This window comes from Pelobates fuscus, chromosome 6 (assembly GCF_036172605.1).
Source record: "Pelobates fuscus isolate aPelFus1 chromosome 6, aPelFus1.pri, whole genome shotgun sequence".
In the NCBI taxonomy this organism is placed as follows: Eukaryota; Metazoa; Chordata; class Amphibia; order Anura; family Pelobatidae; genus Pelobates; species Pelobates fuscus.
In genome coordinates, this window is record NC_086322.1 from 283,883,206 (window position 1) to 283,901,862 (window position 18,657).

General features: G+C 41.3%; 1 protein-coding gene across 1 annotated transcript; it reads left to right on the top strand.

Annotated features, from left to right (window-relative positions):
• Positions 1-6,469: 6,469 nt before the first annotated feature.
• Positions 6,470-8,168, top strand: HEXIM1 (HEXIM P-TEFb complex subunit 1). Its single transcript, XM_063425555.1, has one exon. It carries the CDS (start codon positions 6,784-6,786, stop codon positions 7,684-7,686), a length of 903 nt encoding a protein of 300 aa, XP_063281625.1. The 5' UTR covers positions 6,470-6,783; the 3' UTR covers positions 7,687-8,168.
• The last annotated feature ends 10,489 nt before the right edge of the window (positions 8,169-18,657 follow it).

Sequence of the window (18,657 nt, forward strand, 5' to 3'; positions counted from 1 at the left end):
AGAGCATTATGGGGGATTGATACAACACAAAATACACACTCAAATAGACTGTGCAAACACAAAATAAATAAATAAACTTAACTTAGCAACAGCTTCCCAACGGCAACTTTCCACATAGGTGCCAAAAATAGAACAAATGGATATATAAATCAGGGAAATCGCTGTCTGAACCTATAAAAAAATTAATAACACATAGTGAAGACTGTTACATATATAAATAACAGACACGTTCTTGAGTGCACTCACAAGATGTATGAAGGCAAATCGCTCTGAAACAGCCACCACCTACTCCTGTAGGGGGGTCACACAGAAAGTATACTGGATCTTGTAGATATTAAAATCCGGAACCAAAAGTAGAGCAGGAACCAAGTATGGTAGAAAAAGGTATTTATTCATAAATACAATAAAAGGCATTGGACCAGTGCCTTTTATTGTATTTATGAATAAATACCTTTTTCTACCATACTTGGTTCCTGCTCTACTTTTGGTTCCGGATTTTAATATCTACAAGATCCAGTATACTTTCTGTGTGACCCCCCTACAGGAGTAGGTGGTGGCTGTTTCAGAGCGATTTGCCTTCATACATCTTGTGAGTGCACTCAAGAACGTGTCTGTTATTTATATATGTAACAGTCTTCACTATGTGTTATTAATTTTTTTATAGGTTCAGACAGCGATTTCCCTGATTTATATATCCATTATGGGGGATGTAGTCCACAACAGCTAGAATGCTGAAGGTTGCCTACCCCTGCTGTAGGGGTTATGGGCCGGGAGGCAGTTTTATTCAGGGACATTTTAGGTGACATTATGGAGTTTATTCACTTAATCGGAAATTGAGGAGAAATGATAAGAAAAATGTATGTTGAAGCCGAAATAATGAAATTTGACCCATTTACAGCTCAGATTTCTTTTTTCACCTTGAGAGGGTTTGGTGTAACAATTACCTTGCTTCCTTTTTTGGGTTTAATCTAACCACCAAATGCACGTTGCATCATTACTGACACTCGGCTATACGAGCAATGATATGTAACAATGCCTCCCACTCTGTTTGTCACAATGGGTGATCCCATTGTACAGCGCTACGGAATCTGATGGCGCTATATAAATAATAAAATATTAAAAATAATAATTAATAAAAAGCTGTAATGATTTGAACTGCTGTTTAGGCATAAACTACTTATCACATAATATCCTGATGGACAGAGGATTATGGGATAAGATAATTCTACATAGACAAGAATGAGACACTCCTGATTGGAGTGTCTCACCAATGTGTGGGAGGGGTCTTCCTGCAGATGTACACAGACACTATTGCAGTGGCAGCTGGTGAAATTTAAAGATGGGGGGGGGGGGGTTATTACCTGCCCCTACAGACTCCACCACCCCAGTGAAAGTTGACACTTTAAAGGTTTGTAACTTTGTTATTTAATACTATATATTATAATACTGTAGCGTGTACTCACCTCCCTCGAGCCACGCAGCCCTCCTCCGTGGCATGACATCTATATATAAATTGTAGGCGTGACATCACGCTTGTTCATAAAGTGACCTTGTCATCATTGTGATCCTAATCTATTTTGAGTCGTAATAATGACGTGGACCAATCAGTAAACAGGTAAGCCTATCGTGGTTTCTTGTTAGATCGTCGTTTAGTGCTCCTAGAGATTCCCTTGTGATTTCCTGTGTTTGACCTTGGCTTCGTATTTGACTTGTGATTTCTGGTATCCTGGCTTCGACTTCGTATTTGACTTGTGATTTCTGGTATCCTGACCCGGCTTCATACTTGACTCGTGATTTTCTGGTATCCTGACCCGGCTTTGTATATACTCTGTGTACTTCTGTGTTCCTGACCTTGATTTATTCCTGACCTCGTTTCTAGCTATATTAATACGTTAAGCCCGGCCATTCTAAGGCTTGGTAATATGTCTTTCGGGATCCATCTTTGTGGGTTTCCTCTTTCCTGCGTGTTGGGGTACGACTCCCGTGACAAATACCTTAAAAGAAATATTGGGTCACATTTTGAATAGGCAATCCTTATAAGTCTGTCGAAAATATGCAGAAGATCTATGATTTATATAGGAAACATAATTAAAGAATCTACATACAACGAAAATAATTTATGAATCATTCACTCAAATGTGAATTATCTGGAATTTAAAATGAATTTTTATATTTTAGGAACAAAATAGCCGAATTGTATGAATTCTTCAAATTATACTCTAATACAGGTTTACAGTGCTGTGCATTTTCGTTAAAATTTTGGAAGTAAATATCAGATAAATTAAAAAATTAATATACATTATTGTAATTTTTCCATTCAAACTGACTAATTTTGGTTCTAGTATAACAATGCTTCCAGTTGTCCATATATATATATATAATTAATTATTTGGATCTTAAGTTAAAATGCAACGACTTGGTTAGTAACCTCTGGTTAAAGATACAGGGTATGTGCACTTTTAACATATTATTAAATTGCTTGGTATAAAAAGCATTATTAAATTGTGCGAACATGTGTATAATGCACACAGGGTTACTGTAACGGAACCGCTGGAACCCCGACCGGGTACCCTCCGCTGACGGATGCTCCTAGTGCTTTCCGAGGACTCCAAGCACTCTGCCCGACACCATAACCACTGCAGACCCCACGAAACGCCGCAGCTTGGTTGGGGTCTCACCGTCTCCACCCACTCTGGGCCCAGGACCAGGGTCCAGCTTCCAGTAGGTGGACCTCTCTGAATTCCAGAGAGCAGGAACAAAAACAAGCTCTTAGCAGAGCTTAGTGATTATACCCTGGGGAGTATAGTGATTATAGCAATCCCCAGAGTGTAGTTCTCCAATCCCCCAAACATGAGCCGAAACTTCATGAAGGTCCAAGATGATCTGAGGTGCTGGCACACCCAGTCTGTTTTTTATTACAATCTTTGCCAATACAGGACCGCCCACAGGGAGGTATAAAACAACCAATAACATCTCAGTTACAACCCACAGATTCCCTCCCCTTATCCTGGGAGGTAACCCAATTACACATACAATTAAAACATACTTTTTACCCAACTTTCATAAGTCTAAAACCATACATCCAATCTCCATAAATTACATATTCACAATCAATCCATTCAGGGGAACAACATATTAAAAAAATGGCACGAATCAGACCAGTGGTTCAAAAGTTAAGGGAAAGTCCTTTGTGACCAAATGAAGCATGGCTTTTCTGCTCAAAACAAGTTCCACAGAGTCTCTATCCTGGAGATAATTGGGAAGTAATTCAATTATCTCCAAGGACAGAGGCAAAACTCCATTAGCCACATGGCAGACAAAGGACAATAAAAGACATAAAAATACATACTGTTACATTTATCACATAGAACCTACACATTTACAATTTACCGAACACATAATAGCATACATAATATTGAAGACAGACTGCTACACAGTCTGACACAATCTGCTACACAGTCTTAAGGGGACGTTTTTCCTAAAAGTCATAATATGTCCACGGATGGTTTTTAAAGGGCCAGCAGCAGCACCATACAAATCCAATATGCCCAAATGTTGCACCTGAAGGGTCAAATCTCCCAGGGACCATAGTCAACAGGTAAGAGGCTGGAAATCAGGCTCCTCCAACAGCCATGGGTAAAGGGCAGCTTGTCACCAATAAACCCAGTGACAAAAGGCATTTTGTCACAGTTACTCACTAAAACAATGATTTCAAATCCAAATTGCAAAATGGAGGATAATCTAGCCATGTTGTGACTATAGTTGTGTTAGTCAATTTCTCCAAATCATGTATGTTTTCTTAAAGCAACACCCCAAACACCATAACCACTACAGCATACCGTGGTCATACTACTGACCGAGGGTGTTCTGGTAGCCTTATTATCAGCAGTCCAAACCATTTTCAAAAAGCTTAGCACTGTTGTGATGGGTTTTGGTCCCAACACACTAGGAAGGCTAGTAAAACAGAATGTATTATCAGTCCTTTGAGGAGGCCAAACGAAAGCCTTAGAGGTAGCCGAACAAAAGCAAGAATGGTAAGAGGACAGGTCGGGGTCAAAGGATATAGAGAGACAACAGGATGGTGAGACAAGCCAAAGGTCTTGCAGTATAGAAATGAGAATAGTTAATAAACAAGCTGAGGTCAAAATTCCACAACACGCAAATGCGGTATAAACACACTCTTAGGCTGCTATAGACAACGACATGACACAGTTCTTCTTGTGGACCGAGATTTTATAGCCCTAGCGTCTGACATCATCAGTGGAATGCCAAAATGTCATAGGCCTGTGAAGCCATCATGACTCCATAACTGCATCATTATTGGCTATAAATCTGTAGTGAACAAAGCAGTCCATGACTATTTTGACGCAGCATTGATGCAAAGCTGCATTTTAGGTTAAGTCCGTTTTCCTCACGTCAATATTGACACAGCACTAACGCAAAATTGTTTTTTGTTTAGCTAATTAGGGTTGCTTTGTTTCAATATTGAAGGTGGAAAGGAGAACAGCACTACAATGTGTACTAGAATGACTCCAGGAACCATCAGGATACCTGACAGACATCTTAAGAACTGCAAGTTCCTAACTAGTTCCCAATGAGATAATGGAAGTTCCTACTAAAGACTTTCTGGCTCCTAGCCAATAAAATGTTAATGGAGGAGGGAAGTAGTGTTAATTTTGGCAGCAAATTTCAATTTAGTTTTACTCATAGTCTTTTTTTTTTTTTTTTAACTAAAAAGCCATTCTAGTTTTAGTCATCTGAATTGTTTTAGTCGACTAAATCTCAAAAATGTTAGCCGAGTAAAATCGGACTAAAATTGTTGGTCGACAAAATTAACACTGATGGGGAGCAGCACCCCAGCAGATCTGAAATGAGAAATTAAACCATTCGATAAACGGTTTGAAGGGCACTCCTGGCTCCATAACCACTTCAGCACTCTATAAGGGTTATGGTGCTTAAAGTATTTCTTTAAATTGTGCTATAACTCTGACTCTAGACAATCAATAGGTGATAAAAAAAAAGGCCCCAGTTGTACGGATTAACCCCATAATAGGCGTTTGGGTTGCCAGATCACCACACGTATGCAAGATGCTAATCAATTGCTTTGAAGTAAGACTTGAAGGCGCTGCCTGGCACTGTGTGGCATTCATGTGTCAGCAGTGTGAAACCAATGGTTTGATCATGGCCAGAAGCCCAAACAAAGTGTTACTGGCCACAATTGATGAGTGTACCACAAAAACATGTCAACTTGTCAATTCTGTTAGTTATGAGCGGTTGGCAAACAATATAACATTTTATATAACATGTTTAGTTTTAACCACAATTAATAATTATGAGTCTGAGAATACAGTTCACTAAAAACCAACAAACATTGGGGTAAAATGCAACCTCAGACATGTCTTATCATAAATGAGATTGGTTTAGAAATGACACACAGATATTAATAAATATTTGGAGCTCAATAGATTGGTGTTTCATGCCTGCAGAGACAAATGTCATCAGACAAGAAACTGCTGTGTATCACCAACACAGAAAGTAAATGATTATGGGACAAAGTGGCCATGTGCAGGCCTTGAAACACACACTTCCGGGTTTAAATCATCCCTAACTGCTACTTCCCCTTTAAGACGGACCTTGATATCACGTCTGTTTACATGAAGTGGCGCAAGGATCTGATACACTGATATAAATTTGGTTTTCAGAATCCATCCGCACACAACATATATTGGAAACGGGTTGTGGCCCCCAGAACCCCCTCTGCAAGCTCTGTCTCCTCACATTGTATTCCAGTACTGTTTATCAAAGGTAAAAAAAGCAGTAAGTGTATGACTTATACTCTTTAAATGTAGGAACTATATCTTTAGGCCATACCATGATTGTGATCTTTGAAATAATAACCTGTAATGAATTATTTCCACGCCCGCAGACGGGTTGGTGTTTTTGGTTTTTTTTTCCCTCAATTTAAATCATTGAATTTCCTTGGTTGTAATCATCACTTGGCAAAAAGCGATTTAAAAAAAATATATAATGATAAAATGGTCACCCCCCATTGGGTTGCGAAAATGGTCTTACCCATGGGTTCCATTGCCGTTGTCTGATTGGTCAGCTGGCCTTCAATTACTAGAACCTCACCCAATCAGATTGTGGCGAGATCTTAGCAACAGCCAGTGCACGCCTCAGCCAATAGTCACTTATAAAAGGCGGGATGCCTACGGTTGGTGTTGATTGGGTAATAGGCAGTAGCTATCAATCGGTTGAGGGGCGGGGACATGGGAGCGTTTGTGACGTGGCGTCATCACGCTGCGCCCTGGACTACATATCCCGAAATGCCGCTGTGGGTTAGGAACGCGCATGCGCGTCGTTTAGGCGTCAGGATCGCCTATAAAAGGCAGCGTCCCACAGCTTGGGAGCAGTAGTTGGAGGCTGGCTGGTGGAGCAGACACTTGTGTTGTGTCAGGAGGACGGCTGCTTTTTTTTTTTTCCGGCTTCTCTTCTTACACTGTGTAGTTCAGCAGCAGCCAGCTGGTGGCAGTGCTTGGCAACAGCTGCATTCCTGTGCAGCAGCCTCTGAGCTGGGACAGCAGGAGGGACACTGTGTGTCCAGGGATGCCAATTGTACCAAGAGACGCTACATGCACAGACAAGTCTGATTTAGGAATCTGGAGTGCTGATTATTGAGGACCCAAAAATTCATTCAACTGGAGGGGGGAACAAAAGCTGGACAGCTCTGAAAGTGACCAGATAGACTTTCTACCTACTCTCCCTGTTGGATTTGGGGTTGCCATGGCTGAAGTTGGAGTTCAGGAGCCCACCCTGCCTTGCAAAACTTTGACAGGTGAGGGCTCCATGCTGCCCTGTAAGGATAGCAGTGATGATGGGTGGCAGCAAAGAGCAGAGGAGGAGGAGGAGGTGGAAAAGGAGGAGTGCCTGGATAGAGATGCTGCCACCCTTGCTTGTCCAGAAGAGGACTACAACAAAATGGGTGGCTCTCAGAAGCCGGGGCAGCTGGCCAGAGACAAACAGGAAGACGACTGGAAACAGGTGGGAAAGAGGCGGCACAGGAGGCGGCCGTCCAAAAAGAAGAGGAAATGGAAGCCGTACAATAAGATGACCTGGGAGGAGAAGAAGCTCTTGGAGGAGCGAGAGACTCAAAGGGCGTCCAGAATGAGAGCGGAAATGTTTGCCAAAGGGCAGCCCGTGGCACCTTACAACACCACGCAGTTCTTAATGGACCTGCACGACCAAGAGGAACCCGACTTGTGCCCTCCGCAAAAGAGATTTGCTCTCAATCTTCCACCTCTAAACGCCAACTCTTCCACCAAAGGCGATAGCACAGAGGAAGACCTGGAAGAGGACGAGGATGGAACAGGCAGCGACGGAATGGACAGTAATGATGGGACTGAGTTTCTACAGAAGGACTTCTCAGAGACCTATGAGCGGTACCATGCAGAGAGCTTGCAGGACATGAGCAAGCAGGAGTTAATCCGAGAATACATGGAGCTGGAAAAGTGCCTCAGTCGCATGGAAGAAGAGAACAACCGCTTAAGGCTCCAGGTGTTGCCCTCGGTTGGTGGGATAGAGGACTCCAGGATCCGTGAGCTAGAGATGGAGTTAGAGAAGCTAAAGGAGGAGAACAAGCGACTTAAAAAGGAGGAGTTAGTAGTGGCAGACCCAAGTGGACATTGACCTTTTGTGCTATTGCACATATCTTTTTGATCTCCCGATTAAATGTTTCAACTTTTTTTTTTTTTCTCCCTTTTCATTTAACATATCCTTGGAGTACCTAGTATGTCACAAAACATTGTTCCAAGTTAGAGTTAGGAAGACTCCAGCACATCTGATCTATGCGAACCGTATTTTAAAGATGACCTTTTTTTAAGCTCCAAAAGGTTTGCTGGACTTGATGCTAATGGACAAAGACAAACTGCAAACCGGGCGAAATCTGTTCTGTTAAAGACTATGCAGATCACAATAAGATGTGACTTTCTCCAAACCTTGTGATCCTGAGACCCAATTTTGTGGTTTTTGTATTTATTTTGATGAAACTTCTCCATGTTCTTAAATATTTGCAGACTTTCTCTTGCTTCTGATTCTAACCGGTTTAATTATTCTGTATATATATTTTTTTGCAGTCTGGATTTTTTAATAAATGTTTACAAATGGGAAAAGTGTGGAACATTTTTGTGCTTTAGTCTTTATTTTATTTTTTTTTACAGATAAAGTCATAACTATCTTGCTTAGAAATTATATTTTTCTTTAACTGTAAAAATGTGTGTACATTTGTAGTTGTGGAATGTGGCCCTTTAGGCCGTAAAGGGTTACCGAATTTAAGGCTATGCTGTGGTATTCAAATACTGTTTATCCAGCTGTTTGGAACTTAAACTCCCACCAACCTTTGCCGGAACAAAAATCACAATTGTCAGCCAATTCTTCATGGGAGTCGTAGTTTTCAAACAGCTGGAATAGCCTGTATTCAAATATCTTTGAATTCTGGGTTCATAAAATCACTAGTGTAGGTTTTAGTGGCAATAGAAATGCAGATTGAAGGAATGATGCAGCTGTTCTTGAACATTTTAAGGATTGTCTTTAAAAGTCATATTAGAATTAAAGAAACTGTGTTTAACTATCACTTTAAGTGAAAAATAATAATAATTAGGATCCAGTATACAGTAGCTGAAAATTGCTGAATGCAACTTTGGTGATTTAAAAAAAAAAAAAAAAAAAAAAATATATATATATATATATATATATTATGGTGCTCTAAATGTAAAAAAAAAAATTGAAACCAAAATATTTTTATATAGTCTTTTCTATAAACAAAATATAAACCAGAACTCAATTGCTAACCTCTTATAACCAATGGGTATACAGTTAATACAAAGACCATACCGAGGCATTGGTGAGGACATCTGGGTGGTAATACATCCATCTGGCTAACAGGAACATCTTGTTAATTTTAATCCAGGTCTGTATTGGGTGTACTTTGGATGCTGGTTTAAATATCCCCAGAACAGCTGGTAGAGAATTCTGTGAATTGTAGTTCAAAAATCAACCAGAGGGGAAATATTGGATTCTATTGGTCTAAAACAGGGATTGGGGACCTTCGGTCCTCCAGATGTTTTGGACTACATCTCCCATAATGCTCTCACAGCCATAACGCTAGCAAAGCATAGAGGGAGATATAATAGTCCACAACATCTGGAGGGCAGAGGATTCCCAACCCCTGATCTAAAACCTTGGCCTCCCAGGTGTTGTTGCACTACAGCTCCCATGATTCTCTGGTCATCTTTTGTATGAAACAATTTATGGGAATTGTAGGCCTTTAGCATGAGGGTGCAGAATTCCTGAGCCCGTGTCAACTGTGCAGCTGGCCTCAGCTGTTAACAAATTAATAGGCTACTAAAGCAAGGCTACACAAAATCTGAACTAAGTGTCCTGACCACTTTCTAGCCAAGACTCATTGGTGACAGGTAATGGCTGATGGGAATTGTAGTCAAATAATAGCTGGTGATATTGATGTTCGTGCCTTCTTCACTCTGCAGTTCTAAAAAGTAATTCTGTGATTCACTTGAGCTAAGTTAGCCGTGAGCCAATCACAAGCTTGATTCTTTAACAAATATTCCATAGTACTGTTTATCAATTTGTGGCAAACTCAAATGAAATGGAGAAACTTGGGTTCACTACATACAAAAACGTATTTTATATTTTTTACTTTTATTTATTTCTTCCCTAAGCCCAAGTGTGTCCTTTCTGTAACACCCCCTGAACCAGGGGTGCCCAAAAGGTGTATCCCCAGATGTTTTGAAAACTACAACTTCCATGATGCTTTGTCATCCTGTCAGTATTCTTAAGGCCTGCAAAGCATCATGGGAGTTGTAGTTTTACAACTCTGCCTTTTGGGCATGTCTGCCCTAGACCACTGTCATGGGCTGTTGATACACTGTAATCAATGTTCCCAGCTCAGTCCTCAAAGCACATAACACTCCAGCCTTTAGCCGCCTTCAGGACTGGGTTGGAAACTGCTTTAAATTATGAACTGCAGATGACTGGCAAACAAATGACACGATTGGGCCAAAATAGAAGCATCAGGAAGACTGTGTGTGTGTTTGTGTATTTTTAAAAAAAATAAAAAATTTTTTATCCTAACTCTGATATTGGCTTCCATTTTGCAACAATGTTTTCATTTTACTGATTTCACAAGGTTTCTGTTTAAATTGACTTTTTTATTTCCCAGGTCGGATTAGAAGTAATTTAGGCACTAAACAATTGTAAACATTGTACCAAAACAGAATCGTGTGTGGGTTTTGTGACTTCCTACCCCCACCTCACAAAAATGGTGCACATGTACTGTACTTGTTAACTAAACCGTGAATTATAGTAAAGTGAAAACTGAATTCCAAAATGTAGGCCAAAATAGCCAAACTGATTAGAGCCGACTTAGAATTTTTCCAAATTTGGTGTGTTTTGCAATTTGTCTAATTCTTTTAATTTGTTTGTTTACTGAACAGTACCTGTGACTTTAAAATAATTCTGTAGGTCCTCCGTTTTTAAATACAGATGTTTTAGGTTGGCCTAATACAGGCATAGGCAACCTTCGGCCCTCCAGATGTTTTGGACTACTCCTCCCATGATGCTTTGCCATCATTATGGGTGCAAGAGCATTAAGGGAGATGTAGTCCAAAACATCTGAGTGCCAAAGGTTGCCTGTCCCCGGTTAATACAATGGAAGATTGTAAATTATTTTTGTTATAACAATATTGCACTATTGTTTTATATTCATATTCATATGATTGCAGATATATACTGAACGCCTATACAAGAAGCTCCACCTTATGTATGTATGTTCTCTAATACAATGGAAGAGTTTAGTAAAGTCTTGGTGCATATGTGAAGGTAGTGTGTTTTTTGTTGTTGGATCACTATAGGATCAGGAAAACAAACCTGTATTCCTGACCCTATAGTGTTAAAACCACCATCTAGCCCCCCTGTGCCCCTCGTGCCTCCATAAATATAGTAAAAAATCTTACTGTATTGAAGCCAGAAGCTGTAACTCTGCATGCTGTTGGACTTAGAAAAACAAACAGTCTGCTGACATCATCAGAAGTGGTAGCCTGATCCAATCACAATGCTTCCACATAGGATTGGCTGAGACTGACAAAGAGTCAGATCAGGGGCAGAGCCAGCACAATTCAAACACAGCCCTGGCCAATCAGCATCTCCTCATAGGGATGAATTGAATCAATTCATCTCTATGAAGTAAGTTCAGTGTCTGCATGCAGAGGTAGGAGCCATGACCCAGGAAGGATCTCTTAACAGCCATCTAAGGAGTGGCCAGTGGAGTAATCACTAGGTTGTAATGTAAACACTGCATTTTCTCTGAAAAGACTGTGTTTACAGCAAAAAGCCTGAAGGTAATAATTCAATAAGCTGTAGTTGTTCTGGTGACTATAGTGTCCCTTTAAGATATCCTTACCTGATGCACTCCATTTTGGTGGCCCCATTTCTCTGGCTCTATGCCTCTGCAGTTCATTTACTATAGGGGTGCCCAAAATGTTGATCCACAGATTTTGTAGAACCACAACTCCCATGATGCTTTGCATGCTTTTCAGAATGACAAAGCATCATGGAAGCTGTATTTTTAAAACCTATGGGAGATCTACCTTTTGGGCACACCTGATTTACATCAATCCTGTATTCTCACATCCAGTAGAATACAATACGCAAGCCTGTGTCTTGTTGGTCTAGGGCAGGCCTAGGCAACCGTTGGCAATCCAGATGTTATGGACTACATGTCATTTAATGCTCTTACCGCCAAAAAGCAGGAAATGCATTGTGGGAGCTGTAGTCATCAACATCTGAATAAGCGAAGGTTTGTCTACCCCTGGTCTAGGGTTTCTTTCATAGATTATTCTGCACAGGCAAATAGGGAAATATTGAGATATTTGGAAATGGCCAGAACTGTTAACACCACCATATCTACCAAAAATAATGTATATACATATATATATGACAGTGTTGGAATTTCAAAGGAATTAAAAAAATAAATACAATTTACAGAATTTTAATGAAAATGTATATCTTTGTGAAAACCTCACAAGTGAAAGTAAAGCTTAAAAAAGAGCCTTGAAAGCAGATAATTATCTGTAAAATAAAATGAACCCACCACTTGCCCAAGTCTTGTTAAAAGGGATGTTATCACTTCCTCCAGCAAAGAATTAGCTTGTTAGAGTTTCTTATAAGAGCAAACTGGTACATTGCCAAACCGTATGAAAATTGGCAGCTGCAGCTTGCAAGGCACTACTACTGTTTTCTAACGTCCTTTGAACGGATGTGGATGCTAATTAAAGAGACACTCTAAGCACCAAAGCAACTTTGGCTCCAGACCCCCAAAACACTTTTTCCCCTCCTCCTTTTTCTGATTTCATTTTACTAAAGGTTAAGATTTCAATAGAAATTAGCACTTTTATAAATTAACCTTGTTGAATCCCCCTGGATGACAGACACAACGTGTCCTGTTACTTCCTGGTTGTTGAGTTCAATGAAACTAAACTCAAGAGGCAGCAACTGTCCATAGCACCTGTATTGGGAAGTCTATGATTGGGCAGCCGCAGAAATTCTCAGAGAGGTTAGAAGGGTAGGGCTTACAATGGCTGCTGATGAGAACGTCAGGTTTTGCAAACCGTTTTTAAATATACCACCAATTGAAAAAATATATAATGAAATGCATGCATGTTTTCATGTTCAACAGCACAGTGGATTTTTTTTGTATTTGGGTAGTTGAGTGTCCCTTTAATGAGTGGTTTTGGTTCAGATCATGCCCCTGCAGTTTCACTGCTAATGTCTCTGACATTTCATAGTTAAACCATTTTGTTTATGCGCCCCTGGCCATGCCTTCCCTTCACTTTGACTTATACAGCATCTCTACATATTTCCTGAGAGAAAAATTAAAATGTTTAAACTTCCTTTATTGCACAGAATGTTTACTTTAGCATTTCTTATCTCCTGATCTGTTAAAGTGGCACTGTCAGCGTCTGGGACTTTGCATAATTTGCAAAGACCCCCAATGGTTACATCGACGCTGGGGGATCCAGTGGTTGGGGGTAGGGGCATTCAAAGTTAAGTTCTACTTACCAGAACGTGTTTTTTTTTTTTGCGGGCGCCGCCATCCTTTTCTGGCAGATTCTATTTTACAGCGTTGAGGTCTATAGAGGATCCCCCTGTCTAGAGCCAGCTCCCTGCAGCTATTACTTCTTGATGGCAGTTCCACCGCCCACTGTCAAGAAGTGTCAGGCGTTGGAAAAATATATTAAACAGAATATGTCTTATGGTTTTGGGTAGAAATAGATTTACAAAGAGAAAGCAATGGGGGGAGGGGGAGGGGGGAGGGGAAGGTACATACGACATGACAGTGTCACTTTAATTGCTTGCAGCAACCTCCTGTCTGTAATTAAAGGACCATAACAGCATTAGCTGACGCTCTTGGCCAATCAGAGGGATCCGGCCTGATGCTTCCTGATTCAACTTCAGGGACAGACTGATTGTGCGCTGGCTTGAAGACATTGGGGTTAAACAATTTGTTAAAGGTTTAACCCCTTTAGGTAAGCCATTACCTAGGCCCTCCTTGCACCATAACAACTTAATGCAGATGACGTTGTTATGGTGCCACAATGTCACTGTAACACAGTAGGAGATAAGACCGTCTAAAGCCAAACACCCTGTGCTGTGTGTGTGAATCACGGCCAGGGGAGATGTGGGTAGGGCTGAATAAACAGAAACAATAGTGATTTAACTCCTAAATGGCAGGTTTGAGGAGTGACAATGCTTCACCAACTGTGTTTGGTGCTTATAGTATCTATTTAATATACCTTTACATATCCCAGAATGCAGTGCTGTCATTGACCATTCTTGTACTAGGCCTCAGAAAAGTCTTACGCATCAAGGAATGCTGGCTTAGAATCATTAAGAATAGTGCCAACTGTTGGAATCACAAATTTATCCATCACAGTTTTTGTCTGTTTAAAAAAAAAAAAAAAAAAAAGTCCGCTTAATTTTTCCACAAACTTTTTAGCAAGTTGTGCTGTCTGTGAATACATTGCATGCCTGTCAGATTCCTTCCGATAATAATTACCGTAACTGGTTTTGTCTCTCAGGATGTAAACTACAAATTGACTGGGCAACAGTATTTTATACCACGATTCAACAAAATGTGGGGCTTAAAATTGTCAGAGAACATGTGGTAGAAATGGCACGCTATAGATACAATATATATGTAAAAAATCACAGAATCAAGTAATATTTGCGTTAGTAAACATAACATGTCTCCTAGGGCACCAACATAATAAAATACCTTGATTTATTTTTTATTTTTTTAAATCCACACCCCTCAGTAAAAACAAACTACATATAGTTTCAGGAGAAGGGGCATTCATCTGTATTGATGTAGGGTAGAGTTTTAGTGTATTTTTAAAAGCATTTTCACTATTTTAAGTGAAAATTTTACATTCTTGCTTGTCGTTTTTTTTTTTTTTTTATGTATAAATTTTGCAATTCAGTTCTTACCTCACTGTTTAGTGCAGGAAACCAATTAAATATTGGATATCATGTGGTATTGAAATATCTGGCAAACGTTCAGTAGTTTGCCATAACCAAACAAAAGTTCTGTCTAACCAGAAAACATCAAAAGAGATAATATCCCTATCCGTAGATTGTTCCTTCGAGAGTAAAAAGATAGTTCTAAATAGAATTGCATAAAAATTACATTAAATTGCAACCACTGATTTTACTTTGATATCTGTGGCGATCTAAAACATTTTCAAGGGGCAATCTATGCACCAATAGTGTTTATGAGGCTAATAGGCTACGCCATTGACTCGTTGTGTTATACAATTTAAAAAAAGGAATCCCTGGGGTACATGTGGCCTAGCTAATGTAAAAGGTACATTGTTTTGCATTAGCAAAAAAAAAAAAATGTCTGTTTGGACAACAGTGAAAGGCTAAGAGCGTCAAATGACACCCAACATAACTAACTACAACCCTACTTACACTTAATACCAAATGTGTGGGAATGAGGCGTGATTATAGTAGGGATCGACCAATATAATTTTTCCAGAGCCGATGCAGATACATTTTATCGGTCGCCTTTCAGGCTGATTAAGGCCACTTCAGAGGCCATCTTCTTCTGTTTCCTCTTTTTTTTCAGAACACCGTTTCAACATTGCTAACATTTGCATGATTGTACCTCTGTTTTGGCTGTTTAGTGATCAGTAAACAGAGCCAATGCAGGTCGTTCCAGTGGGAAACCTGTTGTACAAGTGAGCCAGGCTAAACAGCAGCCACCCTGGCCAGCCCCATTCAGGGCACCCCTCCAGACTTCAAAACGATGGATGCATTCACGATGCACCTACTGGAGATGTTTCTCTGATATTGCCAGAAGTGTGGTATCTGAGATCAAACCAGGGGTGGTGTGATGTAATTCCAGTAAAATACAAGTTTAGCAGGCTAAGATTGCCACAAGGCATATGTATGTATATGTGTTTGTAGTATCAGTTAGTTAATAACACGTAGCTAAGATACTGTCATCACTGTACTGACCAGGTGCAGGAATGTAAGAACTGGAATTACGCGTCCCTCTCCTTTGTATCAGATGAGCCACGTGGTTAGACCGGATGGATGAGTTTAGACTCTATTCATTAAATAGGTTAAGGGTATGTGTGGGTGTAGTTAATTGTGGGAGGAGCTACAGTGCTATATAAGGAATGTACTCTATGTATTCAGTACTCAGACTTTGCTGTATTTTGGTGACGCTAGTCCCTCTGAGTCCCGATCGGTGATCCAATAAAGAATCTCTTCCTTCCTGAAGAAACCTGTGTCCATCTCTCTGTGCTTGGCTTCCGTCAGTTTCTCCGGTATCATTTGGTGCATTGGCCGGGAAGCTCATCGTTCAACGGTAGCTGAGAGGCAGAGGCGTGAGACGGTCTATCTTTGCCCACGTTCTCTACGGCTGCACCCCTGAACTTCTGCGTGGACCTCCCTTCGTCTCGGCGCCACTGGTCTGTTGTCCAGGAGATCATCGGCCTCTACGTGAGAAGTGCTGGGGTGTCCCCGTCGATGAGTGTGAACTCAGGTTCAGGAACGAGGAGGTAAGACAACTGCTGTTTTAGACGGCAGGACCCGCTAGGGGTATACCGATTGTGCGGTAGGCCCAAAGGGGTTTTTGAATCTGTATCTGCCCCCTCTGTCGGAGGGAAGGAGCGAAGGCGCACCGCTCGATCGAACGCTCTTTAGTCAGACCGTTTGATTTGGTTAGTCAGGCGGGGTCCTGGTGTAAGATAGCCCTAGCCGGACACCGGTGTCTTGTCTAGACTAGCGTTCTAGGGTGTATATTACGTTCGCTAGGTCGGAGGGACCGGGAGACTAAGCGGCGCCTGTGTAAATTCGGTTCGCTAGTTCTCATCCTATCTGGGCTAAGTGGGAAGGCGTGTAAATTTGGAACCCACTAGACTTTTGATAGTACGACTAAGAGGCGCCTGTGTAAATTCGGATCTCTAGCTCGTTGTATAGTGCGACTAAGAGGCGCCTGTGTAAATTCGGATCTCTAGCTCGCTATGTATATGTGGTGATTGGGCAGTGTGGCTAACCAAAACGGGTGTATATAGTTTTAGGTAGTCCATTCAAGGTACTGGCCAATAGTTTAGTTGGGAATTGTAAATGTGTTAAACGATTGTTTTAGTAAAGTGTATATCTTGTTAGATAGCGCGAGCTCAGCCGTCTAGCGAGAGTGTTGATAGTGTGTTGCTGTATTATAGTGCACGGTACCATAACCCTGTATATTTACTGACATTGTATAATAAGTACTAATCATTGTCGTCCATTGCATGTTTAACACCATAACCACTAATAATTGTATTGTGACCTTAACTTGTGCTTTGACCTATGCTAACCGTACTGTAACCGCTATTTGTAAAAGACGATGTTACTGGGGTGTGTTATAGACGGGTAATTCGTATATAGAGAATTATAGCGTGGGTGACTGTGTAGTTACGCCAAAGGGCATAATATTGATTATATAGTGACTGGTGTAGCAGCTGTGTGTGTACGGGAATTCCCTGAGTGTTTATTGTTATTGTGTACGTTTCACTTGGTAACCGTACCACGTGGTGCTGTTGCCAGAGGAAACGGGTGTGACTGTTGAATAGTACGCGTGTATAGTAATCGTTGTCGACAACGTTCCACTGTTAAATATGGGTGCGTCGCAGTCAACGATTCCGGATCCCTTAGGATGTATGGTTAAGAATTTTAAAAAGGGATTCAAAGTTTGTGATTTTGGGGTTAAGATGTCCCCTGTACGTTTGGTCACTTTGTGCACTAGGGAGTGGCCTACTTTGGTTGCGGCATGGCCGCCACGTGGCAGTTTGGATCCAACTCTGGTACAGCGCTTACACGTGGCTGTATCAGGTAGGCCTGAACTTTACGGCCAGTTTCCTTATATTGATTGTTGGAGACAGGCCGTAAATGACTCGCCAAAATGGCTCCGGACATGCCACGAGGAACAGTGTCGCCTCATGGTAGCTAGGACTTGTTCGTCCACTAGGGCTGGTGTTAGGCCCATTTTGGACACGCCCCCTGAGTCCGAGATCCCTTTGCTGCCCCCTTACTTTCCGGTAAGAGGAAGTGACGCAAATACAGGAAGTCCTGTAACCCTTCCCTCACTACCCCCATCCACTTCCGCTTCCTCCTCCAGTACAGGATCCACCCCCCCTCGTACTAAATCTCCCCTTCCGGAACCAGAACCCACCCCCATTAGAAACGAATATCCTGATTTGGCGCCACTTCAGACTTCCGGTCAAGCTTCATCTAGCTCGGCCCGAAGTGTTCTATTCACTACCTTTTCCCAAAACCAACCTCCCACATCCCCATACCCTATATCTCCCCGACCGGAACCCATGACTGACGCTTCCCTACGTAGCCCCATCCAAACCCGACAGTTGACTGGTGCCCAACAATTAAAGCACTATCAGATGCCTCTTCGCTTAAATCCCGGGTCAGCTTATATCGATGCCGCAGGTCAAATGGCACACGCTGACCCTGTCTTCGTATATGTCCCTTTCACCACTACCGACCTTTTAAACTGGAAGACCCACAATTCCTCGTATACTGAGAAACCACAAGCCATGACTGATCTGTTCACCTCAATAGTACAGACACATAATCCGACATGGGCTGATTGCCAGCAGTTATTAATGACTTTATTTAACAATGAGGAAAGGACAAGAATAAATCAAGCAGCCATTAAAGCATTAGAAGATAGAGCCCGTGCTTTGAACCAAGCTAATCCAGCAGCATGGGCCGCAACACATTATCCCAACACTGATCCCGATTGGAACGTAAATGGTGCTGATATGGTTCAACTCAGAGCCTATAGAGACGCTATAATTGCTGGCATGAAAGCCGGAGGAAAGAAAGCCATTAACATGTCGAAGACAGTTGAGGTGATCCAGAAAAGCGATGAAGCGCCCAGTGTCTTTTATGACCGATTATTGGAGGCGTACCGCTTGTACACCCCCTTTAATCCGGAAGACGCAGACAATTCCCGAATGGTTAACTCCGCCTTTGTCAGCCAAGCTTACGGAGATATTAAGCGCAAGCTACAAAAGTTAG

Coding starts and splice junctions, on each gene's coding strand:
- HEXIM1 (XM_063425555.1), top strand. CDS start 6,784: ATGGCTGAAGTTGGAGTTCAGGAGCCCACCCTGCCTTGCAAAACTTTG.